We start from the raw sequence: 20,835 nt of genomic DNA, 5'->3' as shown, positions 1-20,835 counted from the left end.
CATGCAGCAAAAAAAATAAATAGATTCTGTCTAGATTTAAGTATCAAATCCACACCTAAAACCTGACAAAATCCTCAAATTGTGAACATATTCTAATACTTTCAAATCATAAAATGTTACGCATAAACTTTTGTAATTTTTTTAAAAGTAAGCGTGTAATTTCATACAGTCACAATTCAGCATAATCTTAATAACATCTTTTGTGTGTTTTTTTTTTACTCTGTTCTTTTCTTAAAGGGGTACTCTTTTTTTTTTTTTTAAATCAACTGGTGCCAGCAAGTTAAACATACATGTTAATGACTTCTATTAAAAAATCTTTATCCTTCCAGTACTTTTCAACAGTTGTATGCTACAGATGAAATTCTTTTATTTTTGAATTTCTTTTTTTTCTTGTCTACAGTGCTCTCTGCCTTCACCTCTGTCCATGTCAGGAACTGTCCAGAGCAGCATAGTTTTGCTATAGGGATTTTCTCCTGCCCTGGATAGTTCCTGATATAGGCATCTGGTGTCAGCAGAGAGCACTGTGGACAAGACAAAAAAGAAAAATTTAACCCTACATTATTTTTCGCTTTTGGAAACAATCTTGATCTATGTACACTGACTTGTGTTTTACTGTTGTTTTTATTTTATTCTCATTCTGTACATTTAACATTATACAAAACTGCAAGGTTCCTTTATGCGTAACTCTAACGATTACATACATGGTCACTTCCCAACCATTTCTCATACAATGGTGCCATCGTCTTCCTATGTCTTTTTATCAGTTTCTATCTGGTGTGTTTTTTTAGTTCTGTTAATATTATATAAATCTATACATTCCAGTATCTTAATAAGGATTCCCTATTTCTCCCTTAAATTCTTTCCATAACGCCCATTTCTGATGAAACAGTGTAATTTCATTCCTTCCTATCGCTATTATTTCTTCTAATTTATAACAATGTTGTACCATATTTACAATTTCCTCCAATTTCGGGACTTCCGCTTGCTTCCAATATCTACAAAGAGCTAATTTTGCTACTACAAGAATTTTACAGATCAAGAACCACATCCCCACTGGGTAAATTTGGGTTTGTAATAGTAGCAATGCTCTTTGTGGTGACAACTTGATTGGAATATGGGTAATATTCATTAAATATGATTCCACCCTATACCAATATTCTTGACTTATTGGGCATTGCCATAAAATATGTATAAGAGACGCTGTCTTCCCACACTTGCGCCAACACTCTTCCGAATTAGCAGAGGACATCCTATGGAGCCTTTCAGGAGAGTAGTACCAGCGTAGGTTGGTTTTAGCAATGGCTTCTCTGTGTGGTACTGCCAACAGTGAGGAGTGGGTCAATTTAAACACATAAGTCCACTCTTGACCTGTAGAAGTTTGTGACAGGTCCTTTTCCCATTTTAAATATGGTCCTGCATGCTGGAATGTTGAGCGTTTATTCATTACCGCATAAATCTGCCTTAGCCCTTTAGATGTTGGATTATTTAAATAAAAAAACAGGATTGGGCAGCAATGATGTGGGGAAAGATTACGCGCTTCTAAATAATGCCTAATTCTGAGGTACCTAAAAAGTTCCCGTAATGGTAAATCAAATTTCTTCTGTAACTCTGTAAATGATGTTATTTTTTATATATAGTTGATTAACTTGTACTATGCCTTTCTTCTCCCATTCTCACAGATCTAGATCTGCAATATTATATGATAGACATTGTAATGGTGTGTATTCTTTATACCCTAGTGAAATTTGTCTGCTCATTTATGACATAGATTCTAGACATGTGCAGAAGAAAAAGTTTCGTTTTTTCATTTTTTATAAAATTTTCGGTTCAGCAATATTTTCAGTTTTGATTTTCAGATACATTCGGTATTCGGGTGTCCGGTGGGTTAATTTTTTGGATACATTCAGTATTTGGGTGTCCGGGGGCTCATTTTTTTGTATACATTCGGTATTCGGGTGTCTGGGTTTGATTTTTTCGGATACATTCGTATTCGGGTGGGTTTGATTTTTCGTATACATTCTGTATTCGGGTACATTCGGGTAAATCTTTTTTATGCAGGGGACCATTATCGGGAGTGTGTGCAGGAAAAGAGGGCAGCCGCAGAGATCAGAACATTGGAAGACAGGAAAGATAATATAATTTTATGTGATTTATATTAATACATAATGTAATGTTGAATGAATGAGTAAATGAATGAATGCTGTATGAATGATTAATGTGTTTGATCGATGTGTTTGATTGCCGGGTGATTTATGTATAACATGATGTTATACATAAATCACCTGACAATCAAACGCATCGATCAAACTGTTGCAAAACTACAACACCCACCCAGCATGCGGCTGTCTGGGAATGCTGGGAGTTGTAGTTTTGCAACAGCTGGAGGCATACTTGGGCAAACACACGCATTCGCGCAATGCTTTTAATTCATTTTTAAATTCCGCTGGCTTTTGTCAGAAATGGGTTACCAGGTCAATGACATGCATAGTAATTGCCGTGGGAACATTTTTCATTCATAAAACCGCAGACTTAATTGGATAATTGCATTGTAGAATGTTTGGTGTCCTAAGCGTTCTACACGGCAAATATCCAATTAAGCCTGCAGTTTTATGAATGAAAAATTTTCCCACAGCAATTACTATGCATGTCATTGACCTGGTAACCCATTTCTGACAAACGCCAGCGGAATTTGAAAATGAATTAAAAAGCATTGCGCGAATGCGTGTGTTAGCCAAAGTGTTCCTCCAGCTGTTGCAAAACTACAACTCCCAGAATGCCCAGACAGCCGCATGCTGGGTGGGTGTTGTAGTTTTGCAACAGCTGGAGGCACCCTAGTAACAGTAAAACAATAACTAACAATCAGAAACAGTGTAGCGCAAGGAACAATAAAAAAATTAGAAAAAATTCTTTACTTTCGTTTTTTTACCGCATGCATTCGGTAAATAATGAATGCATTTGTTTTTGGATAACGAATGCATTCGTTTTTTAACCGCATGCATTCGGAGAATAACGAATGCATTTGTTATGTTGCTATTCGTTTTATCGTCGCTATTCGGAAATATTCGAAAAATGTTTTTGTGCATTCGGAACGGCCCGAATGCACGAAAACGGCTAAATTCGGTAAATTTGACATTCGTGCCGAACCGAATTGCACATGTCTAATAGATTCTAACATCGTATACCATTCAGCATTAATGGGGTCATAACCGTCGCCTTTCCTCTGTTCCAAAATGGAAGGAAGAACAGGCAACGTGTATCTCTATTTTTAACATATGTTTGTTCAATCTGTACCCAATGGATGTCATATGAACGTGTCCACCATGCCTTAATCTGTGCTACTACTGATGCGATGTAGTAACGGAAAATATCGGGTAAGCCCAGTCCCCCTACAACCCAATTTTTAGCCATTAGTGAGTAGTTTATTCTGGGTGTGTGTTTTACTGTCTTGACCTTTGACATCTCCTGGATGAAGAAGTGATGAAACATGTATTGGGGTCTGTACAGCATGATCAGCCTTTTGCAATGATCGTTTGCTGATTATATTATTTTTTCTTAATTTATAATGCAGTTTTTTTAACAATCTTTTTGGTTGTCTTGACCTTTGACTGGATTAGTGAGTAATCCGTTTATGTAACTGCACTGGTTGACTGGTGCCCTATTATGGTCCTGTACAGGTGCTGTGAAATAGCCATGTTTACATGCAGATTACATTTGTATGCAGTGAAAAAGGTTTTCCGGGAATGTCTGGTGCAGGCGGCGTCTCTGTGCCATGCTCTCCTGCATCAGAATCACAGAAAAGTGGAGCTGACTGGTAGAGGTGTTAGGAGTGGAGCGGTGTGACAGGTGATTTTTTTTTTTTAATGGTGACATTTGGAGGCACAGAAGGGCCTAATGCTATATAGGGGCACAGAGAGGACCTGACAACTATATTGGGGCATAGAGAGGAGCCTAATTCTATATGAGGACCAGGGAGGGGGCTTATATTGTATGGAGACGCAAAGAGGACCTACCTAATATATGGGGGCATAGAGGGGCTTAATACTATATGGGGGCACAGAAAGGGGCTAATACTCAATGGGGGCAATCATTGGATTGCTTATACTGATCAATGCTATGCTATTGCACAGCACTGATCAGTCCAACTGGTTTGCACATCTTGGATGTTTGCTCTGTTCACACATTGTCTCTGAGGAAGACAATATTAAAAGATTCAATATGGCCGGCACGGAGTTCTTCTGAAGGCCCACCATACTAGCTGATCAGAACCATGGGATCGCTTTGTGGGGGTGCTATTTAGCTACAGTATAGCAGTCACCACCGTGATAGCAGCCATTGTCCATAAAACCGCCCATATAATGTACTGTTAGATCTGTTACTTCACATTGTGATAAGCAAAGCAGCGTCCACTTAACATAAACAATGGCATTAGGCCCAGTGGCATATGCGTTAAATGGATTCATGAACTAACATACAAACCACATTCTGTGCAGTATAATTTAATTTTATATAGGACCCTATGTATGACGGATGCCACTAAGCCATAGGTATTGATCGGAGGTATACATTGGGGAGTCCCCTGATATATACAGTGTGGCAAAAAAGTATTTAGTCAGCCACTAATTGTACAAGTTCTCCCACTTAAAAAGATTAGAGTGGCCTGTAATTTTCATCATCGGTATACCTCAAAGAGATATTAAGAAATAAAATCCATAAAATCACATTGTCTGATTTTTAAACAATTTATTTATGGTGGAAAATAAGTATTTGATCAATAACAAAAGTTCATCTCAATACTTTGTTATATACCCTTTGTTGGCAATGACAGAGGTCAAACATTTTCTGTAAGTCTTCACAAGGTTTTCACACACTGTTGCTGGTATTTTGGCCCATTCTTCCATGCAGATGTCCTCTTGAGCACTGATGTTTTGGGGGTTGTCGCTGGCTTTCAACTCCCTCCAAAGGTTTTCTATGGGGTTGAGATCTGGAGACTGGCTAGGCCACTCCAGGACCTTGAAATGCTTCTTATGAAGCCACTCCTTTGTTGCCCGAGCAGTGTGTTTAAGATCATTGTCATGCTGAAAGACCCAGCCATGTGTCATCTTCAATGCCCTTGCTGATGGAAGGAGGCCCCAAGATACATGGCCCCATTCATTCTTTCCTTTACACAGATCAGTTGTCCTGGTCCCTTTGCAGAAAAATAGCCATAAAGCATGATGTTTTCACCCCCATGCTTCACAGTAGGTATGGTGTTCTTTGCATGCAATTCAGCATTCTTTCTCCACCAAACACCACGAGTTGAGTTTTTACCAAAAAGTTCTACTTTGGTTTCATCTGATCATATGTCATTCTCCCAATACTCTTCTGGATCATCCAAATGCTCTCTAGCAGACTTCAGATGGGCCCGGACATGTACTGGCTTAAGCAGGGGGACACATCTGGAACTGCATGATTTAAATCCCTGGCAGCATAGTGTGTTACTGATGGTAGCCTTTGTTACTTTGGCCCCATTCACTAGCTCCCCCCGTGTGGTTCTGGGATTTTTGCTCACCATTCTTGTGATCATTTTGACACCACGGGGTGAGACCTTGCGTGGAGCCCCAGATCGAGAGAGATTTTCAGTGGTCTTGTATGTCTTCCATTTTCTAATAATTGTTCACACCAAGCTGCTTGCCTATTGCAGATTCAGTCTTCCCAGCCTGGTGCGGGTCTACAATTTTGTTTTTGGTGTCCTTCAACAGCTCTTTGGTCTTGGCCATAGTGGAGTTTGGAGTGTGACTGTTAGAGGTTGTAGACATGTGTCTTTTATACTGATAACAAGTTCAAACAGGTGCCATTAATACAGGTAATGAGTGGAGGACAGAGGAGACTCTTAAAGAAGAAGTTACAGGTCTGTGAGAGCCAGAAATCTTGCTTGTTTGTAGGTGGCCAAATACTTATTTTGCCGTGGAATTTGTCAATTAATTAATTAGAAATCCTACAATGTGATTTCCTGTATTCTTCCCCCCCAATTCTGTCTCTCATAGTTGAGGTATACCTGTTATGAAAATTACAGGCCTCTCTCATCTTTTAAAGTGGGATAAATTGCCCAATTGTGGCTGAATAAATACTTCTTTTGCCCCACTGTATGTCTGACAGACATTGCTTAGGCTACGTTCACACTGCCATTGGGATCTGTCCCGCTTTACTCCCGTCATTGCCTCCTAAACGGACTGTACTATTAAGAGATGCAAACTGATGCAAAAACTTTTGCATTAGTATTTCATCTGTTATTATAGTAAAGTCAGCTGCCTTCAGTCTCTCGCAGCAAGGACTACTACAGACTTGTTTTCATCATGGGAGTAGTAGTTCCCTGGCTGCGAAAGTCTGCAGGTGGATGGGGAGGCTACATTAGTGTTTGTACTACTACCCCCATCATGGAAAAGAGTATACTCTATGTTGGGAGGTAGTAGTACTGGGGCTGAGGGATTGATTGCACCGGGTCTCACTTCTGAGACCCAATGCGATCAGCAGTTACAAAGCAGGGTAACGGGCGGCATGCTCCGCTCCCCTGCAATGTATATACTGTGTAAACTTTCATTTTTAAATCCCCCTCCGGGAGCCCTGAATGGCCGGGATCGAGGAGCCATTCAGGGGTTCTGGCGGGGTTTTTAAACTACTACTGTGACCCCCAAATTTATGCCCCCATGCATATTTATAATAATGTATTGGCCCCAGTGCACATATCCTCATTCCCCCCCCAATATCCTTATTCCAGACTCTGTTCCATGATGGGGGTAGTAGTACAAACACTAATGTAGCCTCCCCAACTGCCAGCAGACTCCTGCAGCTGGGGGAACTGCTACTCCCATCATGAAAACAAGTCTGTTCCATGATGGGAGTAGTAGTAGTCCCTCAGCACTGCAGGTTCAAAAACAGATATTATAAACCAGCGACAAACGTATGACTTTAAAGGTTCAATAGGTGCAACAGGTGCAGCACAGCTCACTCGATCGCTCCTCCCGCTCACGGACCGGACCGGACCTCAGTCCATGTAATAATAGAAAGAAATGGAGTTGTCCAGAGCAGGATGTCAAGCAATACGGTTTTTATTCAGCGGTAATAGTGGGTGATGACAAGGTGACGCGTTTCAGCCGCACTCAGCGACCTTAGTCAAGACTTTAAAGGTTCATCCGTTTGCCATAGACTTAAAAGTTAAGGGTATCCCCTTTTGAAAGGATAGGGGATAAGATGTCTGATAGCGGGGGTCCCGCCGCTGAGACACCCTGCGATCTCCCTGCAGCAGCCTGCATTCTATGCATAGCTGCGTCTGTTGTTTCGGAAACCGGCGGGCTTCCAAGACGGGGACGTGACTTCACACCACGCCCCCTCCATTCTTTTCTATGGGAGGGGGTGTAACGGCCGCAACGCCCCCTCCCATATACATGAATGGAGGGGGCGTGGCATGACGTCACGTCCCCGTCTCGGAAGCCTGGCGGTTTTGGAAACTGCAGACACAGCTGTGCATAAAATGTGGGCTGCTGCAGGGAGATCGCGGGGGGTCCCAGTGGTGGGTCGCCCGCGATCAGACATCTTATCCTCTATCCTTTCGATAGGGGATGAGATGTTTTTGCCCGGCATACCCCTTTAACCCCTTAACGACGCAGGACGTATATTTACGTCCTGCGCTGGCTCCTGCAATATGAAGCGGGATCGCGCCGCTATCCCGCATCATATCGCATCGGTCCCGGCGCTAATCAACGGCCGGGACCCGCGGCTAATACCACACATCGCCGATCGTGGCGATGTGCGGTATTAACCCTTTAGAAGTGGCGGTCAAAGCTGACCGCCGCTTCTAAAGTGAAAGTGAAAGTGACCTGGCTGCTCAGTCGGGCTGTTCGGGACCGCCGCAGTGAAATCGCGGCATCCCGAACAGCTTACAGGACACCGGGAGGGCCCTTACCTGCCTCCTCGGTGTCCGATCGGCGAATGACTTCTCCGTGCCTGAGATCCAGGCAGGAGCAGTCAGGCGCCGATAACACTGATCACAGGCGTGTTAATACACGCCTGTGATCTGAGTAAGAGATCAGTGTGTGCAGTGTTATAGGTCCCTATGGGACCTATAACACTGCAAAAAATTTTTTTTTTTAAAAGTGTTAATAAAGGTCATTTAACCCCTTCCCCAATAAAAGTTTTAATCACCCCCCTTTTCCCATAAAAAAAATAAAACAGTGTAAAAAAAATAAAAATAAACATATGTGGTATCGCCGCATGCGTAAATGTCCGAACTATAAAAATATATCATTAATTAAACTGTACGGTCAATGGCGTACGCGCAAAAAAATTCAAAAGTCCAAAAAAGCGTATTTTGGTCACTTTTTATACCATTAAAAAATGAATAAAAAGTTATCAAAAAGTCCGATCAAAACAAAAATCATACCGATAAAAACTTCAGATCACGGCGCAAAAAATGAGTCCTCATGCCGTGCTTTACGTGGAAAAATAAAAAAGTTATAGGGGTCAGAAGATGACATTTTTAAACATATAAATTTTCCTGCATGTAGTTATGATTTTTTCCAGAAGTGCGACAAAATCAAACCTATATAAGTAGGGTATAATTTTAACCGTATGGACCTACAGAATAATGATAAGGGGTAATTTTTACCGAAATATGCACTGCGTAGAAACGGAAGCCCCCAAAAGTTACAAAATGGCGTGTTTTTTTTTCGATTTTGCCGCACAATGATTTTTTTTTCCGTTTCGCCGTGCATTTTTGGGTAAAATTACTAATGTCACTGCAAAGTAGAATTGGCAACGCAAAAAATAAGCCATAATATGGATTTTTTGGTGGAAAATTGAAAGGGTTATGATTTTTAAAAGGTAAGGAGGAAAAAACGAAAGTGCAAAAACGGAAAAACCCTGAGTCCTTAAGGGGTTAAATTTACAATGTCCGTTTCTATTCCGTTATTTTTGATGGGAGAAGAAATACTGCATGCAACGTCTTTTCTCCTGTCAAAAAAAAAAAAAAGTGGAACAGGAAGCAAAACGGGTGCAAACGGGTGATAAAGGATTGTAAAAAAATCCCATTGACATCAATGGGATTATTTTACAGACGTTTGCAACCCATTTAAAAATTATAAAACAGATTGCAGAATGGGCATTTATTAATGGAGGAAGGTGGCAGTGTGAATGAGCCCTTAGCAGAGTATGAAGTCAGCATAAGATGTAAAAACATACATGTCAACTAAAGCCCCAGCCACATCTATTTTTCGTGTATTGAGTACAGTCCATTTCTCCAATATATTGGCCTGTGTACCTACAAACTAGCACAGCATTTTAAACCTACAGATAGTACAGTACTTTAATAGTTGTGATAGGAACTATATGAAACAAAAATGTCATGAGAGTTGATGATTAATCAGATTTTCTTACATCAACTTACCATAGTCACTACTTCCTTTTTCTTCTTCATCTAAAAAAAACAAACCAAATATTAGTAGAGGGAGAAAAAAATAGGGAGACCAGGGCGCCTCGTTTGATACAGTAGGAGTAGTGGGAGAGAGAGCGAGAAAGATGGGGCCTCTTTAGACCCCTAGGTAGTGGCTGCTCACCTTGCAGCAAGTAAAAACTTGCATATCAACCCACAACGGGGTTTAAGGAAAGGATCCGGAACCGCTGCTGAGCATTAGGTTGCAGGAGTGGTGAAACCGCCTCCTGAGTAGAACAATCAATGGAAAAGCGAAAAAGAACCTTTGGATGGTGCTGCTGGTTCCAATGGTGTGGGTAACAAACTGTAGCCAGAGATGCGGGTAGTACAAAACACTGGACAGTTTATTGGACAAACCAAAGAACAATAAAACAAGAGGATTGCGCGTTTCGGGGGAGCCTCCCCCTTCTTCAGATCAGTATGTCATACTGATATAAAGAAGGGGGAGGCTCCCCCGAAACGCGTAATCCTCTTGTTTTATTGTTTTATGGTTCGTCCAATAAACTGTTCAGTGTTTTGTACTACCTGCATCTCTGGCTACAGTTTGTTACCCACACCATTGGAACCAGCAGCGCCATCCAAAGGTTCTTTTTCGCTTTGCCATTGATCAAACCAAATATTAAGAACTTCAGGAAAAAAGTTACTTGTATTTATTATTACTGTTAGAAAATGCAGTTACCTTTCCCATCTCCTGTAAATGATTGAGATTGCAACACAAGAAGAAAAGGTGTGGACTTATGGAATTTATATGATCAATAGACATCTTAATGATGTGCAAATGATAAACAAAATATCCAAAACATTTATTCCCTATCAAGTATGAGCACTACGTGAGAAACACATGCATCTGCACGCTTTGGCATGTTTAGGCCACGCAGGCTGCTCTCACTAGCATGAGCAACATACAGTCTGGTGTTGTGTTAAAAAATAACTCCTGGGACACTTTGGGAACATTATTATATTTTTTTAACTACTGTACCCAGTCTGCCTAATAAAACAACTCTGCTTCCTCTGCTTCCTCGTAGCCTCCGGTATTAGAGTGCCCCATCTCATTTAAGGGGGTGGCCGGGGCGAAATAATGATGAGGAAGGGAGCTGCGTGAATTGGCTACTCGTCTCTAATGCGTGCTGGAGCGCTATAGCAAGAAGCTTCTAACATGGAGAACTTCAGACATATGTAAAATAAACATGTAAGTTACACCTCTTTTTACAGCTATTCACCCGCACCATAAACCAATATAATGGGTTTTGTGCAAGTAAAATAGCTATCAGATTCTCTTTAAGAGAATATATTTCCATTCCAACCCCCATTGTCATTTTATACTGCAAAAGGATAGTCTTTGAGAGTAGTATCTGGATAGTAGACCAACATCGGGCATGTGCCATCTGATGGCATGTGCCATCTGATCCAATAGGGTGGCGGGTGGCTGTAGCATTGTACTCTCTGCTCCACTTGGTAAAGTATTTCCTTATTTTGTCTAGCTTAGGGTTTGTTCTACCTATAATGCGCTATTGATCCCCTGAGGCTCCCTCATTTGCTCTCTGATTTTCTGTATTTATTTGCGATCCGAGCATATTGCCGGATCAGTTCCTAATATCTATTCCACAACCCTTGAGCCGTAGCCTCCCTCATTAATTCATGGGAAACAATACTTATTGTGCACTATTTATTTAACTCTTTCCCTGGCAGACAAGCATAGCCCCCGTTCTTCTCTCTCAGCATCTCTTGGATTCATGTTTACTACTATATATGTATTCTTTTTAAATTATTTTAAATGTCTTGTCATTTTTCATGTTAATAAAGTATACTTTGTGTTAATTATGTCCTGTTTGACGCCTTTTTCTTTATGAATTACATTTTAAGAACTGTTTGGAGCAAGATAGGTTTGCTACGGGGATTTGCTCCTACTATGGACAGCTCCTAAAATTGACAGAGGTGTCAGCAGAGAGCACTGTGGTCAGACAGAAAGGAAATTCAAAAAGAAAAGAACTTCCAGTTGAGCATTTAGCATCTGATAAGTACTGGAAGGATTAAGATTTTTTTTAATAGAAGTAATTTACAAATCTGTTTAACTTTCTGGTACCAGTTGATTTAACAAAAAATGTTTTGCAGTGGAGTACCCCTTTAAGTGACATCTCCTAATAAGAACAGAGACTTTGAAGTGTGGCACTATCTGCTTTGTAATATTTACAGGAGAGTCACAATAAGGATAGTACGTTTGTTTGTAGGTTACCTGCAATGGCTGTAATACATGGGCTGCTCGACTTTTCTAGCCAATCAATTGTCTATGAGACTATTTTTTTATGTATGTCTAAAAAATATCCACAAGGGCCCTTTGATATATTTTAGCAACATATGATCCTATAGCCTAAAAGCTATCAAAGTTTTATTTATTTATTTTTGCTTTATTGTTAAATAGAATCTGACAACTAGTTCACCCACACTAAACCCAATATACCAAGTTATAGTACGGGTGAATAGCTGTAAAAGGAGGGGTTACTTACATCTTTAGGTTTGGTATTTCCTGAGTTCTGCCCATTACAGTCTCGTTGCCATAGCGCTAGCATGCACAATGGAGGCGGGGAGCCGGCTTGCCCAGCTCCCCTGCCTCTTCAATGTTCACTCCCCAGCCTGCCCCCTTCCATGATGTGGGAGCCTGAGTGGGGGATGAGTGCTCTGCTCCTTGTTATACCCGGCTCTCATGACACGGAAGGGGGTGGGCTGGGTAATGAAAATTAATGAGGCAGGGGAGCCGGGCAAGCTGGCAGGGCCAGCCCTACCATGGGACCCTGTGGGACTTTCAGAGGCAGCACTTTGTCGCCCCTCCTTTTCTTTTTTAATAGCCACCTGCAGTCTCAGGCAGGGGCGGCCCTGTCGCTGCACCTCGGCTCACTGTTGTAAAGCGGCCACAGCGCGGCCTGAACTGCATAATAGCCAGCCACACCGTGGCCACTTTAATACAATGAGGCTGCGGCCTGCCGGCCGGGACTGTCGGGGGATGTCAGTAACACAAGTGACGTTCCTCCGCAGTCCCACACAGGAGGATGTCAGCGAAGTGACGTCAATCGTCAATCGCAGCAGATGCCGGAAAGAAGACCCTGCTTGGCACCGGACAGCACTGTGCACCACTTGAGCCTGCTGGACTCACATGCCAGGTGATTGTGTTGTAAAACTCAAAAAGGCATGGGGTTGGGGGGGTGTTGTTTATTGAGAGGACACAGGATGGGGAGGTATTTAATGAGAGGACACAGGGAATGGGGGGTATTTAATGAGAGGACATGGGATAAGGGGTTAATGAGATGACACAGGAGATGAGAGGAGGTTAATGAGATGACACAGGGAAAGGGGGTTAATGAAATGACACAGGGGATTGGGGGGGTGTTTAATGAGATGACACAGGATGGGGGGGGTTAATGAGATGACACAGGGGATGGGGGTGTTTTAGGAGATGACACAGGGGATGAGGGGGAGTGTTTAATGAGATGACCCAGGGGATGAGGGGGGGTTAATGAGATGACACAGGGGAGGGGGGGGGGGTTTATGAGATGGCACAGGGATGAGGGGGGTTAATGAAATGGTACAGAGGGAGGGGATTGGGAATTGAAATGGAAAAGGAGGGATCAGCAATGGAAAAATACAGAGTCTAAAATGTTTGTCCTGCAGGTGCCCAAGAGAAGAGTTTTGGCTGGAAGAAGACATCATGCCAGAGAAGAAAAGGAAAGAGAACGAGACTGATCAGAAAAGACGTGACCTGTGAGCCCCTAAATGTAACTGCATCCACTTATATGTTATACAGATATTGTAAACAGCTGGTATTTATCTCTATACGGTCTGGTATATAATCACTCATATGGTATATGTACAGATGGTATATACCAGTATATGGCCTGAAAGCCGGCTCCCCACCTCCAATGCACACAGGAGCGCAATGTCAAAGAGATTGTTACTAGCAGGACTCATAAAAAACCTTACCAAAGTAAGTAACCCCTCTTTTTACAGCTATTCACCTCCACTATAACCCAGAGTGTACCTAACTATATATCTAAATAAGTATTTGATATTTTATAAACTTTTATTTTAATGAGAATTGACCATAAAGTTTAAATGTGATAAACAAAGCCCCCTCCAGATCAAAAAGGGTCAGTTTGAAAAACAAAATGGAAAAATGTCAGAAAAACACTGTGAAACAAGAGGAGAGAGAGGACAAAAGATCAGACTACCAAAGGACCACAGAAGGCCCACCGGGAAATGCACTCACCTTTTATAGTTGTGCAAGTATAGCCACAACTTTATTAAGCATTTATTATGGGGGGAAAAGAACAAGCAAATAAGAGCTTGGACCAAGCCGAGAAGATTTCCACACAATCAGAACACAAACAATCATTCTACATTCACCATGAGTCGCCTGATTACAGAGACTCCAATGTCAAATTCTAATAATATGCTCTGATTTTGTGAAAATCTTCTTAACTTATTGGAATTGAGGTAAAAAAAAGATTTTAAAAATGATATCAGTGTAAACCCCTAGGCCTGAGCATGGTTAAATAGTTCAGTTCTGCATCACCATTTTCAGTGTCTAAAGAAAGTCTAGGAAACTGAAAGTAGTCTTCTGGCTCTGGAGGTCAACCATTAGAGAGTTGATGATTTATCTGACTTTTTAAGGTGCTTTAAAAGGAACCTTGCTACTAATATGGTAATTTCTACTTCTGTGCAGTGGAGACGACTGCTGCCCTATCTGCAACGCTTTCTCCTGCGCACTCCACAGATCGCTCCACTCTCCACAGATGCCTCCTTCACAGACCTGCCGAGGAAGAGGGGATGAATATTTATGGAGGGGCAGAGTTACCGACCAAAGGGAGTTATCACCAGAGCGGGCAGGAGAAAGCATTGCACGTACAACAGCAGTTGCCTTTATGTGCAGTTAAGAAGAAAATACTATATTACCAACAAGATGGATATCTAATGAACAGCTGCACAATTTTCACAAAGTAAAAGGCATTAGAAATAAGGTTACTGCTGTCAGTTTCCCTTTTAAGACCCCATTGTATTTTGCGTTGGCACCAGCTTATTGTGTTCTTTAACCCCTTAAGGACCGGGGCTTTTTCTGTTTTTTTCATTTTCAATTTTTCCTCCTTAACTTTAAAAAATTATAACTCTTAAAAATTTTCACCTAAAATTCTATATGATGGCTTATTTTTTGCGCCACCAATTCTACTTTGTACTGACATCAGTCATTTCACCCCAAAATCTACGCCGAAACGGGAAAAAAATCATTGTGCGTCAAAATTGAAAAAAAAATGCCATTTTGTAACTTTTAGGGGCTTCCGTTTCTACGTAGTACTTATCTTTATTCTCTAGGTCCATACGGTTAAAATGATACCCTACTTGTAAAGGTTTGATTATGTATTACTACTGAAAAAAAATCATAACTACATGCAGGAAAATGTATACGTTTAAAAGTACTATAGTCAGTTCTGTACCAAAATGTCATTTATTGTGGCATCATCAATTATGCTCTCCATTTTCCCTGCTGCTTGGATAGATAGGATGAATATAAGAATCCTAACAGGCCATTAGAGAAAATATTTTAGGCTCAGCAAACACCTGTGCTTTACAAGGAGAGGACATGAAGGGCCCAGAAACAGAAATTAGCAATCTGGCCAGTCTAAAATGTGAGAAAGACACAATGGGAAAAAAAAATCTAGGAATGCAGTTGGAAGTTTATTTAGAATATAAGGTAAAGCAAAGCTGTTTTTAGAAGAGTAGGGGTGTGTTCACACAGGCAGATTTAGCTGCAAGTTTGCAGCAAGTTTCCTGCTGTGAGGTTGATCCACAGCACAATGAGGGGTAGTTATCAATTTTGCCTGTTGACAGTTTCTTTTTACCCTTTTTTTTCACTTTGGTTTTCGTGGACATGCTCCAAATTTATCATTTGGTGCATGTTGTTAGTAATTTTGGCTCAAATGTTGAAATCAGCTGTTCACAGCGCCTTTTACACAGAACTTACCACTACAGAGGACGCGTATTTTACCCTGTAGAGCAGCCATTTCGGAGTCCCTCCTGCAGTATATCAGCAAGAGATTAGTGTTGAGCGGCATAGGCCATATTCGAATTCGCGAATATTCGCAAATATATGGACGAATATTCGTCATATATTCGCGAATATTCGCATATTCGTAATATTCTCGTTTTATTTTCGTATATGTGAAATTTCGCATATGCGAAAATTAGCATAAGCTGAAATTCGCATGTGTGAAAATTAGCATATGCAAATTTTCGCATATGCGAAAATTTGCACACCAGTCTCACACAGTAGTATTAGAGCCTTCTTTACACCACACAAGCTTTTTTTTTTTTTTTCACAGTACACATCACAGTGATCACCCTGATCACTGTGATGTGTACTGTGAAGGAAAAAAAAAAAGAATATTCGTAATTACGAATATATAGTGCTGTATTCTCGAATATTCGTCAATTCGCGAATATGCGATATTCGCGAATAAAATTCGCATTGCAAATATTCGCAAGCAACACTAAGCGATATGAGTAATTTTCTTTTGTGGGGTTTATAGCCACCATGTGAAATGGATTTTATTTTTTTGTCACTTTAGTGCAGTGGTCTTCAACCTGCGGACATCCAGATGTTGCAAAACTACAATTCACAGCATGCCCGGACAGCCGTTGGCTGTCCGGGCATGCTGGGTGTTGTAGTTTTATAACATCTGGAGGTCCGCAGGTTGGAGACTACTGCTTTAGTGCTTACCTTTCCTGAACCTGTGCGGCCATGTCCAATACTGGCTCAACGGAGGGTGAAGGTTCCTCAGAGACAACTATGTCGCAGGACAGTATTGAGCAGCCCTGGAGGCGTCGCTGCTTTCATAAAATAATTTTTTAAATGTATTTTGACGCCTTTACATTTTCTGACATTGGACCGTGTGATTTTGAGAAAGTTGTAAAAATGACAGTGGAGAAGATGCGCCAAACTTTGGCGTAAAAAGACACTGCGCCAAAGCATTGCGCCAAAGTTACTTGAAAAAAAAAACCACATAAATCCTTTGATAAATACCCCCCAATATCCTCAGCAAATCACATTAAAGTCAATGTTATCCACTGCAGAAATTCTGCCTTGGCTCAAGCTCATAACAGGAAATATGCTGCACACGGGAAATTAAATCCGCCTATGTGAATGTACTCATAGAGTTAAAGAAGAAAGAAAGAAGAGTGCAAGACTTCTATAGACACCCCATGAAAAGCAGGTAGAAATGTCTCGTCTTTTGCCAAAGTGTGTGGTTTATAAAGCCAAATTCTGGATACCTGCGAACCTGCAAAGATGAGCAAAATTTTTAAAAGGACGATTTGCCGGGCTGGCTAAACTTTCGGAATATGTCCAGTTTGTGGCAAACAAGTTCTTTGCGAACAGACAATGAAATGAGACTCAAAACATGTGTATAACACTACCAAAGAGCTCTAAAGAACTGTCTAACTCTCCTAGGGTCACCTTGGAATGTATTCAAGTAGTTTTAAAGTGGGTTTGAGGCTAAGATATGTAAAGGTCAAAGTTATGGCAACATGTCATAACTAACAGCTTGTTTAACAACACACTGCACAATGTTTTTTTAAAATGATTTTTAACACTAAAATAAGCCGCATAAAGTATACCTTTTTGTTGGCAGATGCCTCCCTGTGTTAAAGTGCAATAGCATTTTCCTTTTGGGAGATTGGCTTTCCAAAGTGAAGAAAAAATAGCTCTTGTTTGAAAAGCCAAAAAATGATCCAATTTTTGGGAATCATGGCTTCTGTATGTGTAGGCCTGGCTGGTATTAGCCATAGCAGCTAAGGGTGGTGGACTGGTGGGAGTTGTAGTAGCCAGCAGATACAGACAGTGGTGGACTGGTGGGAATTGTAGTAGCCAGTGGACAGCAGGCAGTGGTGGACTGGTGGGAATTGTACTAGCCAATAAGCAGGACAGAGTAAAGCTCCAAATTAGCAGGGGGCAGAGGATGAACTCCCATTCAGCAAGTGCTTACTGTTAGAAAGCCTTGGCAAGCTGGCTGCTTAGCTTGTCCATATAAAAATCCTATTTAGCCTTCTTGTTGGAAGGTGAAAAAAAATTCCTCCAATATGGCTTTATACAGAGAGTCTTAGAGTATGGCTATCCAGTTCTTATCTCTTTCCCTCATGCACACAATACAGTTGTCAGTGTCAGCAGGCATTGTGAACTTGGTAGTGGTAGCTTAATCCAGTGGACAGCAGGCATTGGTGGACTAGTGGTAGATGTAGCCAGTGGACAGCAGGCATTGGTGGACTAGTGGTAGCTGTAGCCAGTGGACAGCAGGCATTGGTGGACTAGTGGTAGCTGTAGCCAGTGGACAGCAGACAGAGGGGAATTAGTGTTAGCTGTAGCCACCAGACCGCAGGCATTGGTGGGCTATTGATCCTTGTAGCCAGGCCTTGTGATGCCACTCCACATGCTTGCATAAGACTATACTTGGTCAAATAAGACCGTAGCTATGCTTTACTTTCTTTTTGCAGAGAATACACTGTTCCTGGTTTGCTGCATCTGGTAAAATAGAAAATAATTTCCACATGGCAGGGTACCATAAAGAGATGACATCCTCTATCCCATCTGACAATTCTTTTACCAGACATTTTTCTTTTTTATTGAAGGTTGGAAGTTACTTTTATGTTTAAGGGGGGATTTATTACTCACTTACTAGTCAACTAGTCACTCCTCATCCCTTTTGCTTTTATTACCACCATTGCAAGGTTCATGCGAGCAAAACTTGGCAGTGTTCGAAAGTTCAAAGCGAAACTGGGTTTGCCAGCTCACTCATCTCAATCTGCCATCTAGGTGTCTTCTTTCAATTTACATCTTGAATTTTAGAAAATTTGAACATAAAGCTAAATTCAAAGTTTACATTGTCTAGAAATCTAGTCCACAACACTGCTCTGGTTTACGTCTTGACCGTATATCAGTTACTGGTTTAGATAGGAGAAACAATTCTAATTTGGGACAGAACAGGGATGTGAGTCAATGGCCTTTTTCTACCACCATAGAATAACAAGGTAACATGCCGTCAGCGTTCAATCATCATCAATGCACAAGTTATTATGTTGTCTAAAATCGAATTTTTGTCTCTGGTAGATATTAGTTATTGTTTTTCTCTAGCCCCCTAAAAGAAATTAATTAAATTAATAAAATCAATATATACCCCAAAATGGCAATCACAAAATAGAAACACATAGGGGGGTATTTATCAAAGGATTTTTGTGTTTTTTCCTGTAACTTTGGCGCAATACTTTGGCACAGTGTCTTTTTGCACCAAAGTTTTGCGCATTTTCTCCACTGTCATTTTTACAACTTTCTCAAAATCACACGGTCCTGCGTGTGATTTTAACTTTAGTCAGTAATTCATCATTTGCGCCAGTCGATCTTTGGTGCAATTTTGCGCCTTTCGTTTTTTTTGGGCGCAATTCACCTTCAAGAAATTTTGCACATGGAAAACACACATAGCAATGTAAGAAAATGTAAAGGCGTCAAAATACATAAAACATTTTTTTTTTGTGAAAGCAGCGACGCCTCCGGGGCTGCGCAATACTATCCTGTGACATAGTTGTCTCTGAGAAACCTTCACCCTCCGTTGAGCCAGCATTGAACATGGCCACACAGGTTCAGGAAAGGTAAGCACTAAAGCAGTGGTCTCCAACCTGCCGTTGGCTGTCCGGGCATGCTGGGAATTGTAGCTTTGCAACATCTGGAGGTCTGCAGGTTGAAGACCACTGCACTAAAGTAACAAAAAAAAATAAAAATACTCAAGTTGAAAATAAAATCCATTTCACATGGTGGCTATAAACCCCACAAAAGAAAATAACTCATGTCGCCTGCTGATATACTGCAGGAGGGACTCCGAAATGGCTGCTCTACAGGGTAAAATACGCGTCCTCTGTAGTGGTAAGTTCTGTGTAAAAGGTGCTGTGAACGGCTGATTTCAACATTTGGGCCAAAATTACTAACAACTTGCACCAAATGATAAATTTGGAGCATGTCCACGAAAACCAAAGTGAAAAAAAAAGGGTAAAAAGAAACTGTCAACAGGCAAAATTGATAAATGCCCCCTTTAAAGTTTAACATTATGGCTGTTGAAATGCTATGAGCTGGTATGGATTTCAGCTATAATTGATGCCAATTCCTGATTTAACTTATAGTAAATTTCTCAGGCTACTGGAGGTCCCACCTTTCTTGTGATGGTGGGATCATGGTGAAAATTACCTTCACCCAACATCTATCATGGCCAAAATTGCTCCACTTATTTATTTGTGTTTTATCTTATTTCATTCTAAAAGTTTCTACAGGAATAGATTTTTATTTTTCAGAATAGCAGCTGCCAACCCTTTGAGTAAAACATACATTTCCATTATGCAAAAAACATTGTTATATATGATCAACTCATAGTGGACTGACAAAGCATCCATGACACAAAAAAACAAAAAACAATAAATAAATATATAAACATGACAAAAAAACTAAGAGCATCCAATTTTTTTTTATTTTTTTTTAATCAATTTACACTTACCTTTATGTTTTGTAGGTGTCACTGTATTACTGAGTGGTGATGTAATCAGATGATGAGATTTTTCTTTGACTTCTAAAACATAAGAACATCTGTATTTTGCTGTGAGGTTGGAACATTCAAATGTCACTTGTCTAGAACTTCCGTTAGCTGACAAATCTCTTATTTCCACCTTTCCTGAATACAGGAAAAATCGCTTAACTCTGCATTGTTCTGGAGGGTCTGGTGCGCTGCAGGTTATTAGGACCTTTGTGTCTTCTATATCATCCTGTACATGTGCTGCTGAGATTTTCGGTTTTTTTGGATCTGGAAAAGTTGTGATTTTTGAGAGGTAACATAACTAAGAATTCAGAAATATTGAGCAGACTAGATGGGCTGATTGGTTCCTACCTGCCAACACATTCTTTGTTTCTATGTGAGCAGCACAAATTTACAAACCCTTATGAGGTACAGTGAAATTTCTTCAGTTTGGAAATTAAATTAATTTATTAATTAAAATATAATAAAACCATGCAGGATAAATAGGAATTTATCTAATAGATCGACTCTAGGCGGCTTCACACCTTCCTTAGTTCACATTAGGATAATGATTCCCCAGCAGCATCTAATGATTAGTGTTGCTCGCGAATATTCGCAATACGAATTTTATTTGCGAATATCGCATATTCACGAATTCGCAAATATTCGCGAATATAGCACTATAAATTCGTAATTATGAATATATATATATATTTTTTTTTACAGTACACATCACAGTGATCACCCCTCTCTGCTTCCAGCTTGTGTGGTGTAAAGAAGGCT

At 40.7% G+C, this 20,835-nt stretch overlaps 1 protein-coding gene across 3 annotated transcripts in view; it reads right to left on the bottom strand.

The window, feature by feature from the left end:
* Nucleotides 1–20,835, bottom strand: part of LOC130293846 (uncharacterized) — a 108,493-nt gene that overhangs the window by 11,968 nt on the left and 75,690 nt on the right. Inside the window, exons 4-5 of one of the 3 annotated variants that reach the window (XM_056543010.1) lie at nt 20,038–20,340; nt 9,419–9,448 (exon numbers count right to left, since the gene is read on the bottom strand). In XM_056543010.1, the coding sequence (XP_056398985.1) occupies nt 9,419–9,448; nt 20,038–20,340 (333 nt within the window). The remainder of the gene's footprint in view (nt 1–9,418; nt 9,449–20,037; nt 20,341–20,835) is intronic. The other 2 variants (XM_056543011.1, XM_056543012.1) reach the window with 2 other exon arrangements.

This window comes from Hyla sarda, chromosome 10 (assembly GCF_029499605.1).
Source record: "Hyla sarda isolate aHylSar1 chromosome 10, aHylSar1.hap1, whole genome shotgun sequence".
Classification (NCBI taxonomy): Eukaryota; Metazoa; Chordata; class Amphibia; order Anura; family Hylidae; genus Hyla; species Hyla sarda.
The sequence above is the reverse complement of the archived record's forward strand: the minus strand, read 5'-3'. Positions and strand labels throughout refer to the sequence as shown.